The 15,950-nt window shown below is 37.0% G+C and overlaps 1 protein-coding gene across 2 annotated transcripts; it reads left to right on the top strand.

Annotated features, from left to right (window-relative positions):
- The first annotated feature begins 1,249 nt into the window (after nucleotides 1-1,249).
- On the top strand, nucleotides 1,250-10,476 carry LOC124409437 (zinc transporter 2-like). 2 transcript variants are annotated; one of them, XM_046887039.1, is made up of 8 exons: nucleotides 1,250-1,522; nucleotides 7,939-8,132; nucleotides 8,269-8,379; nucleotides 8,481-8,629; nucleotides 8,815-8,966; nucleotides 9,520-9,721; nucleotides 9,875-10,115; nucleotides 10,227-10,476. In XM_046887039.1, the coding sequence occupies exons 1-8, from the start codon at nucleotides 1,491-1,493 to the stop codon at nucleotides 10,370-10,372; spliced, it is 1,227 nt and encodes a 408-aa protein (XP_046742995.1). In that variant the 5' UTR covers nucleotides 1,250-1,490; the 3' UTR covers nucleotides 10,373-10,476. The 2 variants fall into 2 exon arrangements, with proteins under 2 accessions (XP_046742995.1, XP_046742996.1); XM_046887040.1 differs by lacking the exon at nucleotides 1,250-1,522 and adding an exon at nucleotides 4,499-4,907.
- Nucleotides 10,477-15,950: the final 5,474 nt, after the last annotated feature.

The raw sequence follows: 15,950 nt of genomic DNA, 5'->3' as shown, positions 1-15,950 counted from the left end.
TATTTGCATGAAAAGTAGAGGGGGATTCGCGGTTAAAGCCTTGAAGTATGTCCGAACCTTGACCGTAATTAGACCTAATTAGTTGTTTGAAGGCTAGAGCCAAAAGTCCCGCGCGGGGGAGGACAAAGGTCAGGATATGAGACACTCAGTTTCGCATTCTAGGGTTAATTCAACGACACCCCCTCATTTCGAAGTATTATTTTAAAGACCAATTGTACAGATACTCAGATAACAACTTGCCCACAATCTTTACAGCAAAATACCAGCAATGCTTGCAAGGTATTGATAGTAATATTAGGATAAGGTATGTCCTCAATTGCTATTAAAATTAAAGCAAACAATCCTGTCGAAACTTATCGACAAAACATCTTTCCGCTAAACGAGAGCGAACCTTGCTATAACTTACTATAGAGTAATAACGCAACATTTACTGCTGTACATTTGCTGCATGTAAATTATTCTGAGGAAATAGGTATTCGGCTAAGAGACAGCAAAAATTGCAGCTATAAGTCAAGTAGACTTTTTTGCGTTGACACAGGTAATTGCCTATCTGGGTTATACAGAACCCGGAAAAGGGATACAGCTGTCTTCGTAATCTGTCAAAGTTTTCAAGGTATTGTTGAAAAACTCTTGAAAAAAGCAAGATGTTCTATGTCTCTAGAAGCCATGGACTGGTGTAAGCTCTATGTTAGAAGCAGTACATAACGTCTGAGAATCACACATATTACCTCACACGTGTGACGGAGAAGTTGGGCAGCCTAGAATCCCCGAAAACGGTGCCGATATAAGTTATCAAGTTTATACGCGTACAAGTTATATTGTAAATAGATTGTAATATCAATTATACTTGCATATTGAACGTATGTTCCCGCCCTTCACTTACGATTAGAGTTGAACAGAAAATCGACATCATTATAATATATTTATTTAGCATATGAATTCCAATTTTTATTTCATAGTTGATGAATAAAACCAACAACAATTTTAGCACATAACCCTCGGATTTAACTCTTTCGTATCGTTGTGAAGTTATAGGAAGTACGTTATGTGGAGATGCATATAAAATACACATCATTGTAATTCGAATGTTCGGTATGGACAGCGGGAAAGATAATCTGTAATAACTTCTAGGAATCGCATATCTCGCGGTATGTACACTACAAAATGCTGTGTAACGGAGTGAAATAATGTAGGTCATGGAATTCAGTATTTCCAATGGTTTTGTAGTGGTACTTGAAGCGTGTATCTTTCCGCATTTTTGTAAACATCGGGCTAGACTATAAACACAATCGAATGACTTCCTGGGCCGTCAGAATCAGACGGTGTTCATAAGTATAAAGTAAGTTTGCTCGGTCAGCCTGTACACGCGTCCGTCAAAAGTGAATTGACGATATTCTCAAATTCGTGCTAAACGGTCGACAATTATTATCATCCAATATTGACTGGCCCATGAAACTCTGGGAGGATTTCCTAGTAGTGACTGTTCAGAAATGGAAGGAACCACGAATATCGAATACAGCAAGTAAATAAACATTTAACTGTGTAATCTGATAAGGCGATAGTGAAATAGAACGTAACTTTCGGAAGAAATTATTGTAAATAGGTTCACCTATCTTGAAACATAAGTTGAACGCTAAAGAAAACATATGATAGTAAAATTCAAGACCGTACTACGAGCCCTGCAAAATGAGGCGTCTTCTACACCTCAATTTTGTGTTTTTGGGCTGCTTAGTACTGCGATACCTCGACGTACTCTCGATCGACTGCTGCGGGGATCTGAATTATTTTCAAATCAAACGCGATATGTGGCTCTATTTTTTATTATTTTATTTTCACTCTCCACAAGTGTTTTCGTGTGTATGATGACCGTGAGATAAGGTTTGGCAAACGTGAGTGTGTATATATAAATCTATTAAGACGTTTACCCTCGATGCTAATAGCTTACTCTTTTAATTCTGTGTCGCACAGAATGAATCACACGTCAATCCAAGCTGAATCATCGTTGCGATTACAAGGGACTGGTTTCGCGAAAGCTTCGGTGTATTAATCGCAATTTATATTTTATGGGCAGAACATTCGATTCGTCTCATCTGATCAGACTGAGAGAAATATCATTTGTTTTCGTTACTAGAAAAGTCTAATAAAATCAAGATTCAGGTATAGTTACAACAACGATTTAAATATTATTCGAATTTCCAGAAAATGTAATACAATTAACTAATCATTGTGATTACAGTCGTCTGTTGCACATTTTCTTTTTATTAAAACGATTGAATCTGCTTTTTTAAATTGACTAAAGTTTTTCATTCGAATAAGACCTTGATATCAATTTATAGCTGCTCAAATATTAAATCACCGCAATATTCACACGTAAAAATATAGCACAAATGACCACAATAGACAGAAATGGAAGCATATATTTTCTGATTACAGCAGCAAACCTCATTTTCATTTTGTCCCCGACCGTATTTTTCGGTTATGGTAAAAAATGAAAATAGTTACGGTCTGTACAGTAAATACACAATGAAAAATTTCTTTCTGCGAGATGTTACAAAATCAAATTTCGATCGGTTGTGAATAGCAGACATGAGATATCGGGTAATAAGGTACTGGAATGGTTTAATTAAATTGCGTCCGTAAAAATTGCAAAGATTATATTTGCCCTTGGACGTGACACAAGCGTCTATGTAGTAATTAGTAAGAATACTGATCAACCACAGAGGCAGTGTTGTAATTATGCAAATCTTTTAAGGCAACTACATCGATACGATGTGTACGTTATATATAGCTCGTTGTGTACTTATCTTATAAAATGATCGACTTAAGTTCAAACGTACAGCTGCGCGTACACCTGTGCAGTGTGCATACTGAAGTCGATTTGATTTAAGTTACATATTTAACACAAATTAAATCGGTTTAATAAGCTGTGCAGGTAATATGTATAGGTCTATGTACATTATGATATGACACTAAACTACTAAACAATAATTATGTTCGCTTATAATACAATACAAGACCACCAAGAAAGTTTTACGCCTCCACAGAAGATGATACCAAGATTTTCAAAAAATTAAGAGATGAGCTTAGAGATTCATGTATTGTAGGGCGATCATTTCCCGGGAAATCCAATTTAAAATTCAGTGTTGAAACACGTAGTTGATACACTTTATTAATTAGTAGAAAATCCAATGTTTTTAGACTTGAATCTGCTTTCGATATACCGGCACTTTTTGTAAGAAAGGTGCGGCTTAACCGAATAGATAAACTACACGTAATCTGAAATTTCCGGGTCATAGATTTCACCATCGAAATTTTTCGTTTAGATGTAATTGTCGTTACAGTGACCCTGGAAAAGAATGAATTAAAAGATTGCAATTGTGAAGGTCGAGGCTGTCTCGCTTCTTGGCTATAAAATCGATGATGTATTCCAAGGTTCTATAATTTAATAGGACGATTTTTTTATGCAGTGTAATTGACCAAGACACTGAATTTTACACGTCTTCAAATGGCGTTATTGGATTGTTTGTCCCTACCGTTCCGGTATTGCCACAGGCGGTTATTAGCAACATCGTATTTCAGAAAGTGGTTAATTGGCGAAACCGCTGCCGATGAGTGACAGCAATAGACAATTACTGTGTCGTCAAAGCAATTTTTACCTAACCGATTTCTTCTTTTGTGAAATCAATGGGACAAAATTTCCTAAAAAATTTGCCATGCTTATTGTAGTGCAAGAACCTTGCAATTCGTATTATCCAGATCTGTGTCAATCGAACTTCCACGTATACTATTCAGATTTAACTTATCAGCGAACTGCGATTATTTATAGGTAATCAAATGTAAACCATATCAAAAAACGTTATCGACCTTCAATAATAATTCACAAGCGCAAGGAAATTACAGATAAACAATGGACGTAATTTCTTAGCAATCTAATGTTCCCTACAAGCAATTCTCAATAATCGAATGTGCTTAGAACTGCAAATTCATATTTTCACATAATATTTAGATTCTGGATGAAAGAAATTACATAATTTACATTTTAATTGTGATCTAATACGCTTAAATTTTAAAAATATTCATTAACATTAAAGATTTGCAATAAGTTCTTTAACACATCTTTACCGGATGCATTTCATAAATAAATCTTTAACTTCGGGATCAACATTCTACATTTCTTTCGCATATAAATATTCAGTTTTGATATCTTGCTAAAACTTATCGATATTGATTTCTGTGTAGTATAATGACCTCGCATTACTTCAGCATGTTATGTTGTGTCGCTGATTACAGTAATCTCAGTGCCATATTACTGTCTTGAATAACGTAGTTGAGTTGATAAGCGTAACAGGAAAATAAAACTGATGATTTTATGGAAAATCATATCTATAATTGTCGATTCAGAGAACTAATGATGACTCAATCGGTATAGTATAATGGCGTTCATGTATACGAGTTTTTTTTTTTAAACTTGCAACGCATCCATATTGGAAGGAATCGGTAACAGAAAATAATTCGAATAGAGTTGAGGGAATTTAGTTCATTCAATCGGATTTGGCTGCAGTATTACCTTATATAAAAATATACACCTTTATTACGATTAAACTCTCCAGCTTGGGAGTGATAACAACAGGGAGTTACAGGGGCACAGAGTAAACGCGCACGATATCTTGAGAAGAGTCGAAGTTATCTGGCTAGAAGGAGCAGCGTGTTTGTTCAACGTTGCCCAAGTACTACCCAAGGAAAGTGAAGAAGGATGTCCGTGCTTTGTTTATTTAACTAGTGACGTCTGTGTACGGTCACCGAGAGACCTCACAAATATATTACTATCTATAATTTAGTGTCTTCAGAGCAGTGAAAAGATATTCAACCCCAGTCATAGTCATGATTAACGAAGAGACCATCAAGCTGTGAGTGGCAGTCGTTTTTTTCCTTCGATTTCTTTAATGTACACCAAATTTTAGTTAGATTGTTTTAAAAATTTATATAGTTTGTATAATAATCACCCGTGGTATTGCACATCTGTCATAAGTACATCGGTCTGCGGATTAGCTAGGATTGGCAGTTAGTCACTTACTGTGGAATGTTGGTATCAGGAGGTGTATAACGATGAGCTACATGCGTAACGAACACACAGACATTTTCTTTCGAATTAAATTGAATTGGATAGCTAATTGCATAAAATTTTGTACACTTGCTGAGAATGTTTTTTACGCGTTTCAACAAACGACGTAAAGCTGTTGCACTTTTGGGTAAAGTATAAAGTCTGTTCAATTGAGATGTGTCGATGAGACGGCGAAAGGTTACTGTTGATTTTATTTGCAGTACCATTGTGTAAAACGATTGTATGCCATCAAATGAATACAGTTTCAAAATAGTTTCGTAGTGTAATAAAGTACAGTTAATTTTGTACACTTCAATCGATTCACTACAAAAGCACGAACAAAGAATACACACGTTTCTCTACAGACCTGAGATTTTATAATAACACCCATTTTCTTGACCACTTTCTAGTAAATCGCTTAAAAATAATCTTCAATCGCATTCAATATAAAAAAATTATGAAATGAGACGGAGACCTGATGCTTAACGTATCGCTGGTAGAAAAGGTACCCGTATTTTTTGTTCTGGCACTTGCTATTTTGACAAAATTAAGTGCTAGCTTCTTCATAATCAATTTACAATGAATGCTACGTATTAGACACGCACTGTTGAAACAATAAATACTCGTTAAAATTATTGTTCCATAGCGGTATTGGACAATTACTTTTTATCATCAAAGTACATAAATATTAGTGTCCTCATCGAAACGTCTGTACATGTATATATTATAAGTACATGTATGCAGGTATATATTACTTCAAATTAATTTTTAAAAAAATTCAAATTATCGAGTCAAAATAACTACAGAAAAAATGGTTTTTAATTATAATATATAACATAATGTATAATATATTGCGTCTTAGAAACTTAGATTAAAAAGTTTGATAGTACGTAATAATGAGAGATTTTGATCAGATATTTTAGGATAAGAACACGCTAAACGTTTAACGTTTTGTTACATTCCTATACCATGAAATGATTTCAAACCTTGTCGCGTTCGATAAGGGTACAGTATAGCATAGCGGAAAAATGTCTACAGAAATTTCCGTAAACATTCTTCGAACCGTATCGAAATCAAACAAACTTCATAAAATTCCCATGAAAATATCACATGCAATTCTTCCAAACCCCATTGAATATGTCTATATGAAATGCTGTAATTTTATAATATCAATATATATATATATATATATATATATATATATATATATATATATATATAGGCTCATTTTTCCTAATTATAACTATGACTAGAAATACGTGTAGGTGGAAGTTAACCAGAAATTTTGTTCCACACAATTATTTGTATTTTGATTATTCTCGTCAGAGTGATTTTCAATAAACGCTTCCCTTGATTTTTCGTACCTTGAGAGAGACGAACGTATAAATAACAATTGACTATTAGAAATTAAAGTTTCGCACATAGGTACGTGTTAAATCAACTTTTCAAAAATTTAAAAAAACGCCTCACTTTTTGCTACGACGGCAGTGGCGGCGATATACCTATTGTTATTATCTATTATATATTATTATTATTACTATTATTACATCTTTATGCATGATGTACATACATTGTACATACATAACGCTGTCGTCTAAACGTTATTTGAACCGTTCGGAATTTTGATCATTTGGTGTTTCGAGCATTCGGAGCTATGCAGATTCCGAATTTCGAAACACACCCGTCTTTTTAAAAATTCTCAAAAAGTATTTTACTCGGTTAACGTTTCACGGCAAACGTATAGTAAGATTCGGAGTTTTGACCATTCGGGACTTTGACCATTCGGAACTACAGTACTTCAGTACTTCGACGTGAACCCAAACGGGACGAAATACATAAAAGGGTTTCGTATCTCAAAGACATTCGCATGGAAATTTTTGTTTCCTAACTAAGGATGCTACTGGAGATGCTACTATCAGCAGCGAAGTTTTCCAACAAATTGAAAATAGTGAAATTCGAATTTCTGTAATTTGACATGGAATGCTTAACATGTATTGCAGATTTCATTTAAGTTTAGGCTAACAAAAGAAAGTTAATTATAAGAACAGGGGATATCAAGAAAAAATGCTGATTGTGGAAGATGTGAAATTAACTTTTTGAACGAATGTGAGTGAAGATAAGAAAGACGTTTGAGGATGTAGTCTGGTGTTCACGACCATTTTGGAGGCTTAGTTCAGGATTTTTTTTATAATCATATCAAATACGGTAATTTCAATTTTTGAACATGTTTTTATTGACATCCTAAACTACAGAAAAAATAATTTGCGCAATCGTATTATTCTTTTAAGTTAAAGTAGACACCTTTATATGGGGATAGGTGGGTGGTGCTTGTGATTACGACACTTGGAGTCATCTGAAACAAGAAAAGCGAATTGATTATTGTTCCTTACGCTTGTAACTCCGTCCCGTACTAGTTATAAACATTTTTATTGATAAATAACAAATTGGTGGATTTCTAAAAAAAAAAGAAACAATTCAAAAATTGTTATTTTTTTCGTTGAACTTGGGGGAAAACAAAAGAAATCATTATTATAATTAAGTAATTTTGGTACCCGACATTTTGTATAATTTTGTAGATATTTCATATTTCGGTCTAAAATTTTTACAGTATACTCTCAATATATTATACTTTCGAAAGATGTGGAAAAAAAGACGATTTTTCGAAGCCCGAACACCAGATTGCATCCCTAAAATCCTTCAAAATTGTTCACGCTTTACCCGAGTTACTACAACGTCTATTACTGAAAACATAAAACTCAGGTCGAAAACCATGACTGCATGAATCTAAAACATTAAGCACAATATTCTTTTACATGTGATGGCTTTTTATCCTGCAGAAATAATCAAAACGCTGTATTTGGTTATGGCACGAATATACCACCAAACAACAACGACTCCGATGGGCCGGATGATTCGGGGAAGAAGGTGATATTTTGTGTCCATGGAAAGTTATCCGGATGTTGCACAATTGTGAAAGGTTCTGCTTCCGAAACGGTTACGATTCCATCTTATCAACGTAGCCCATCCTTATGTGAGTTGCAGATTACAGAAGAATAATTTTTTGCCTTTTGCTTAGATATATTCATCAAAACATCATTCCGCTTTGCTAGCGGTACCGTATCTATTTTAAACTGCCATGAATATACATGAGACCATAATTGTTTCAGTTGAAGATCATTGTCATCGGGATAGAGAGGACAAAATAGATAAAAAAGCAAGGAGGAAATTGATAATTGCGAGTATTCTCTGCGTTCTCTTCATGATTGCTGAAATTATAGGTAAAGTTTCAATATGTTGAACGTAATGTTGAAGACATCTATAAATACTGTGATAAAATTTTTCTGGTTTAACTGTAGATTTATTGAGAATTGTCTTACAGGAGGTGTATTGTCAAGCAGTCTCGCCATCGCAACAGACGCTGCGCATCTCCTTACAGATTTTGCGTCCTTTATGATATCTTTATTTTCGATATGGGTAGCCAGCAGGCCAGCAACCAGAAAAATGCCCTTTGGATGGTATCGAGCGGAGGTAACACACACTCGTATTTTCATTACTAATCGATGATTTGTAAAACCGAACTACATATGAATAGCGGAAGTATAACAGCAACGAATCGGGCACCAGTTATTCGCCATCTAATTATACATTAACGAGCAATCGTGAATAGATATGTCTGTTATTAATGTTTTTTCTACTAATCGATCTAATCTCAGGTCATTGGAGCGCTGACATCGGTCCTTCTGATTTGGGTTGTGACTGCTGTGTTGATATACTTGGCCGTGCAAAGAATAATCAATAAAGATTTTGAAATTGATTCAACAGTCATGCTCATCACGTCTGCGATAGGTGTTGGGGTAAATCTCATGTGAGTATAGACAAGAATGATAACAATAGCAGTATGAAGAAAGTGCATCCCATGCAGCACGTCGAGTTTCACTAATGTTCGAAAAGTGTGAGGTTTTGAAAATCTGAGAACTTGAACAATGTCAACAGCTTGGGAAAAGCATTCTTATACATTCAAACATTACTGTAGATTGTACTGAAAAATATTGCTAGCACAATGTATATTATAATTAATGTAAAATTAAAGATTCAGTTTTTCCGTGTGCTTGAACGTTCGGGGGATACAATGTTTCGTTTAGGACTCTGTTAATGCCTGTCGGTAACATGTTGAAACTATAATGTACGGTTGTATCAAGTGTTATAACATGGATGGAAAATTTCTGAAAATTTGAGTGCCTACCGTATGAAATAGCAATTAATGACGATGCCAAAATAATATTTGCTAGTATGGACCGATCAGTTATTAGGCATATATATAAACCTACGTTCTAACTTCGTATGAACTATACAAACTGCAGATATCGACGTGACAGTAATCACTCTTATTGTTGGTGGGTATAATTGTTATTTCGTAGCATGGGATTGACTCTACACCAACATGGCCATGCTCACGGTGGCGCGAGTGGGAAGGATCATCATGCGCACGGTGATAACGGTGACGCACATGGTCATAGTCACGACGTGAATATTAATGTTCGAGCAGCCCTTATTCACGTTATTGGTGATTTTATTCAGAGTCTTGGTGTTTTTATAGCTGCGATTGTCATTTACTTCAAGGTAAAGCTTGACTATTACTTAAAGTATCCCTTATGAAAAATAGCTGTAATGTTTCTTACTCGGGATGACTTTGATGTAGTATAATTAGATTTTAGATGATTATAAATGTCTGGCTCATTTCGTCATATTCAATCGGAAAAAATGAAATTTTAGCCAGAATGGAGCATCGTAGATCCCATCTGCACATTTTTCTTCTCGGCTCTTGTTTTGGCTACTACGATGGCAATAATGAAGGATACAATAAACGTACTGATGGAAGGAATTCCAGCTGGCGTGGATTATTCGCAGGTCGAGAATACTTTCATGGAGATCGAAGGTGTCATCAAAGTCCACAACTTACGCATATGGGCTCTTTCCTTAGATAAAACTGCTCTTTCTGCTCATCTAGCAATAAGTGAGTTCCGCCTTACATAAATTCTATTGTGCAACGAGAATTTTCCTTGTAAAATATAGCGGAAAGAAGAAACTTGGTAAAAGTGACTAATGGTGAATTATCTCGTTTTAGAGCCTGGCATATCACCGCAACAAATCCTTCGCACAGCAACTAGAAACATTCACGAAAGCTACAATTTCTTCGAGATGACGTTGCAAATTGAAGAATTCAACCAGAAAATGGAAAACTGCCACCAGTGCAAGTCACCACCAATATAACGCGTGATGAATGTGTATTATATGTTCACCAATTATCATTAGACTATAGACCATTCTGAATCATTGTGAAAATAAATTCTACCATAGGTAGTATTATACATTTAGATGGGTGACAGTCTTTTTGTTAATCATACCCCATAGCTTGAATTTGCCGACTACTAAATTTTCAAACATCCAGAGTGTATTTGACACTGAACCAAAGTAAAATACATATAATTAGTTATTAGTTCTGGTAATGTTCTCGGTCTTTGCATTGATTGAAAATGGGTAGCATCCGTCAGTCGATGATCATAGCGAACTGTATACTGTAACCTACTGTATGTATGACGTTCTGACGATTCACGAAATGGACAAACTGCACGGAAATAGGGATAGAGAATGAATTGATTTATGTCGACTTTAAGGCGAATGATAGAATTAGCAGACAAGATATATGTTGAATAGGTGTCGATAAATTATCTTGCTTTGCCACGATTTCCGATTCTGCGTTTAGAATTTTCACCGGATAGAGGTTGAGAGATACGATAGTTAGTTAAAGTGTATATTGGCGACTTCAATGCAACGGAAATTTCTTGATTCTGAAGACATTACCACAAATTTATGTCAACAAAGTGCATCGGAGAATAATCTGCAACAATTATCGAAGTCGTCGAAACTAACACTAAAACCCTGAAAAGGTCAAGCTTACTTGTGTTTGAGTCAGGATTCTATTGCTTCGGTGTCGATGTTTATAACCCTTTCTAGACTAGATAGACCCCCAGAACACACAAGAAGGAAAGTGTAGGACGAACGGCAGAGAAATTACATATAATATTCTCAGTTTGTCGGCTGTAACTTTTCAGCTGTTGCTCGCAGCGCATTCGTAATAGGCTCAATCGATTTCTCTCGCAAAATTACGTCGGAATAGTGCCTAGAAGAATTGATTGAGGCACTTTTCGGGATCGTCGAGATTTTGAGGTCATTTCTGGAGCCAAGAATTTTTCGTCTCGGAATCGATTCGTATGACCCTTTCTAGACTAATTGGACGCCCAAGAACTCAGAAAACACAAGGAAAAAAGTCAAGGACCAACAGCAGAGAAATTACGACGCAAAAACCAGCAGCAGAGTAATTGAGAAAATACGTCTTTCGTTTTTTGGCGGAAACTTTTCGTCCGTTGCTCGCAAGGCATTCCGACTGCGCTCGGATCGATTTCACTCGCAAAATTACGTCGGAATAGTGCCTCAAAGGATTAATTGCAGCACTTCTCCATGTCGTCGAAATTTTCGGAAAAAATCCAAAGGGGTTAGTCTTACTTTTTCGGTGTCTTTCGGAGCCAAAAATTTCTCGTTTCGGAATCGATTTGTAAGACCATCTCTGGAGTAATTCGACCCCCAGGAACTCAGGAAACACATCAAAAAGAGCGTAGGACCAGCAGCAGAGAAATGGCGATAAAAATAATGAGTTTTTTGGCTGTAACTTTTGATGCGTTGCTCGCAGCGTATTGGGACTGCGCTTAATCGATTCCTCTCGCAAAATTACGTCGGAATAGTGCCTTAAAGAATGAATTGCAGCACTTTTCAAAGTCATCGAAATTTTCGGCAAAAATCCAAAGGGGTTAGCCTTACTTTTTGGGTCATTTTTGGAGCCGAAAATTTCTGGTCTTGGAATCGATTTGTATGATCATTTCTAGTGTAATTCGACCCCCAGGAACTCAGAAAACACATCAAAAAAAGCGTAGGACCAGCAGCAGAGAAATGGCGATGAAAATCATGAGTTTTTTGGCTGTAACTTTTGATGCGTTGCTCGCAGCGTATTGGGACTGCGCTTAATCGATTCCTCTCGCAAAATTACGTCGGAATAGTGCCTGAAAGAATTAATTGCAGCACTTTTCAAAGTCATCGAAATTTTCGGCAAAAATCCAAAGGGGTTAGCCTTACTTTTTGGGTCATTTTTTGAGCCGAAAATTTCTGGTCTTGGAATCGATTTGTATGATCATTTCTAGTGTAATTCGACCCCCAGGAACTCAGAAAACACATCAAAAAAAGCGTAGGACCAGCAGCAGAGAAATGGCGATGAAAATCATGAGTTTTTTGGCTGTAACTTTTGATGCGTTGCTCGCAGCGTATTGAGACTGCGCTCAATCGATTCCTCTCGCAAAATTACGTCGGAATAGTGCCTTAAAGAATTAATTGCAGCACTTTTCAAAGTCATCGAAATTTTCGGCAAAAATCCAAAGGGGTTAGCCTTACTTTTTGGGTCATTTTTGGAGCCGAAAATTTCTGGTCTTGGAATCGATTTGTATGATCATTTCTAGAGTAATTCGACCCCCAGGAACTCAGAAAACACATCAAAAAGAGCGTAGGACCAGCGGCAGAGAGATAGCGATGAAAATAATGAGTTTTTTGGCTGTAACTTTTGATGCGTTGCTCGCAGCGTATTGGGGCTGCGCTTAATCGATTCCTCTCGCGAAATTACGTCGGAATAGTGCTCTAAAGAATTAATTGCAGCACTTTTCAAAGTCATCGAAATTTTCGACAAAAATCCAAAGGGGTTAGCCTTACTTTTTGGGTCATTTTTGGAGCCGAAAATTTCTGGTCTTGGAATTAATTTGTATGATCATCGCCAGAGTGATTCGACCCCCAGGAACTCAGAAAACACATCAAAAAGAGCGTAGGACCAGCAGCAGAGAAATGGCGATGAAAATCATGAGTTTTTTGGCTGTAACTTTTGATGCGTTGCTCGCAGCGTATTGGGACTGCGCTTAATCGATTCCTCTCGCAAAATTACGTCGGAATAGTGCCTTAAAGAATTAATTGCAGCACTTTTCAAAGTCATCGAAATTTTCGACAAAAATCCAAAGGGGTTAGCCTTACTTTTTGGGTCATTTCTGGAGCCGAAAATTTCTGGTCTTGGAATCGATTTATATGACCATCGCCAGAGTAATTCGACCCCAAGGAACTCAGAAGACACATCAAAAAGAGCGTAGGACCAGCAGCAGAGAAATGGCGATGAAAATCATGAGTTTTTTGGCTGTAACTTTTGATGCGTTGCTCGCAGCGTATTGGGACTGCGCTTAATCGATTCCTCTCGCAAAATTACGTCGGAATAGTTCCTTAAAGAAATAATTGCAGCACTTTTCAAAGTCATCGAAATTTTCGACAAAAATCCAAAGGGGTTAGCCTTACTTTTTGGGTCATTTCTGGAGCCGAAAATTTCTGGTCTTGGAATCGATTTATATGACCATCGCCAGAGTAATTCGACCCCCAGGAACTCAGAAAAAACATCGAAAAGAGCGTAGGACCAGCAGTAGAGAAATGGCGATGAAAATCATGAGTTTTTTGGCTGTAACTTTTGATGCGTTGCTCGCAGCGTATTGGGACTGCGCTCAATCGATTCCTCTCGCAAAATTACGTCGGAATAGTGCCTTAAAGAATTAATTGCAGCACTTTTCAAAGTCATCGAAATTTTCGGCAAAAATCCAAAGGGGTTAGCCTTACTTTTTGGGTCATTTTTGGAGCCGAAAATTTCTGGTCTTGGAATCGATTTGTATGATCATTTCTAGAGTAATTCGACCCCCAGGAACTCAGAAAACACATCAAAAAGAGCGTAGGACCAGCGGCAAAGAAATGGCGATGAAAATAATGAGTTTTTTGGCTGTAACTTTTGATGCGTTGCTCGCAGCGTATTGGGGCTGCGCTTAATCGATTCCTCTCGCAAAATTACGTCGAAATAGTGCTCTAAAGAATTAATTGCAGCACTTTTCAAAGTCATCGAAATTTTCGGCAAAAATCCAAAGGGGTTAGCCTTACTTTTTGGGTCATTTTTGGAGCCGAAAATTTCTGGTCTTGGAATCAATTTGTATGATCATCTCTAGAGTAATTCGACCCCCAGGAACTCAGAAAACACATCAAAAAGAGCGTAGGACCAGCGGCAGAGAAATGGCGATGAAAATAATGAGTTTTTTGGCTGTAACTTTTGATGCGTTGCTCGCAGCGTATTGGGGCTGCGCTTAATCGATTCCTCTCGCAAAATTACGTCGAAATAGTGCTCTAAAGAATTAATTGCAGCACTTTTCAAAGTCATCGAAATTTTCGACAAAAATCCAGAGGGGTTAGCCTTACTTTTTGGGTCATTTTTGGAGCCGAAAATTTCTGGTCTTGGAATCAATTTGTATGATCATCTCTAGAGTAATTCGACCCCCAGGAACTCAGAAAACACATCAAAAAGAGCGTAGGACCAGCAGCAGAGAAATGGCGATGAAAATCATGAGTTTTTTGGCTGTAACTTTTGATGCGTTGCTCGCAGCGTATTGGGACTGCGCTTAATCGATTCCTCTCGCAAAATTACGTCGGAATAGTGCCTTAAAGAATGAATTGCAGCACTTTTCAAAGTCATCGAAATTTTCGGCAAAAATCCAAAGGGGTTAGCCTTACTTTTTGGGTCATTTTTGGAGCCGAAAATTTCTGGTCTTGGAATCGATTTGTATGATCATTTCTAGTGTAATTCGACCCCCAGGAACTCAGAAAACACATCAAAAAAAGCGTAGGACCAGCAGCAGAGAAATGGCGATGAAAATCATGAGTTTTTTGGCTGTAACTTTTGATGCGTTGCTCGCAGCGTATTGAGACTGCGCTCAATCGATTCCTCTCGCAAAATTACGTCGGAATAGTGCCTTAAAGAATTAATTGCAGCACTTTTCAAAGTCATCGAAATTTTCGGCAAAAATCCAAAGGGGTTAGCCTTACTTTTTGGGTCATTTTTGGAGCCGAAAATTTCTGGTCTTGGAATCGATTTGTATGATCATTTCTAGAGTAATTCGACCCCCAGGAACTCAGAAAACACATCAAAAAGAGCGTAGGACCAGCGGCAGAGAGATAGCGATGAAAATAATGAGTTTTTTGGCTGTAACTTTTGATGCGTTGCTCGCAGCGTATTGGGGCTGCGCTTAATCGATTCCTCTCGCAAAATTACGTCGAAATAGTGCTCTAAAGAATTAATTGCAGCACTTTTCAAAGTCATCGAAATTTTCGACAAAAATCCAGAGGGGTTAGCCTTACTTTTTGGGTCATTTTTGGAGCCGAAAATTTCTGGTCTTGGAATTAATTTGTATGATCATCGCCAGAGTGATTCGACCCCCAGGAACTCAGAAAACACATCAAAAAGAGCGTAGGACCAGCAGCAGAGAAATGGCGATGAAAATCATGAGTTTTTTGGCTGTAACTTTTGATGCGTTGCTCGCAGCGTATTGGGACTGCGCTTAATCGATTCCTCTCGCAAAATTACGTCGGAATAGTGCCTTAAAGAATTAATTGCAGCACTTTTCAAAGTCATCGAAATTTTCGACAAAAATCCAAAGGGGTTAGCCTTACTTTTTGGGTCATTTCTGGAGCCGAAAATTTCTGGTCTTGGAATCGATTTATATGACCATCGCCAGAGTAATTCGACCCCAAGGAACTCAGAAGACACATCAAAAAGAGCGTAGGACCAGCAGCAGAGAAATGGCGATGAAAATCATGAGTTTTTTGGCTGTAACTTTTGATGCGTTGCTTGCAGCGTATTGGGACTGCGCTTAATCGATTCCTCTCGCAAAATTACGTC

The sequence above is a fragment of the Diprion similis genome, chromosome 8, assembly GCF_021155765.1.
Source record: "Diprion similis isolate iyDipSimi1 chromosome 8, iyDipSimi1.1, whole genome shotgun sequence".
In the NCBI taxonomy this organism is placed as follows: Eukaryota; Metazoa; Arthropoda; class Insecta; order Hymenoptera; family Diprionidae; genus Diprion; species Diprion similis.
The sequence above is the reverse complement of the archived record's forward strand: the minus strand, read 5'-3'. Positions and strand labels throughout refer to the sequence as shown.

Excerpts from the sequence above, each read along its gene's own strand:
- LOC124409437 (XM_046887039.1), top strand. The coding sequence starts at position 1,491 with ATGGAAGGAACCACGAATATCGAATACAGCAA. Across the intron at positions 8,133-8,268 it reads TCAACGTAGCCCATCCTTAT|TTGAAGATCATTGTCATCGG; the intron begins GTGAGTTGCAGA and ends TAATTGTTTCAG. Across the intron at positions 9,722-9,874 it reads CGATTGTCATTTACTTCAAG|CCAGAATGGAGCATCGTAGA; the intron begins GTAAAGCTTGAC and ends ATGAAATTTTAG.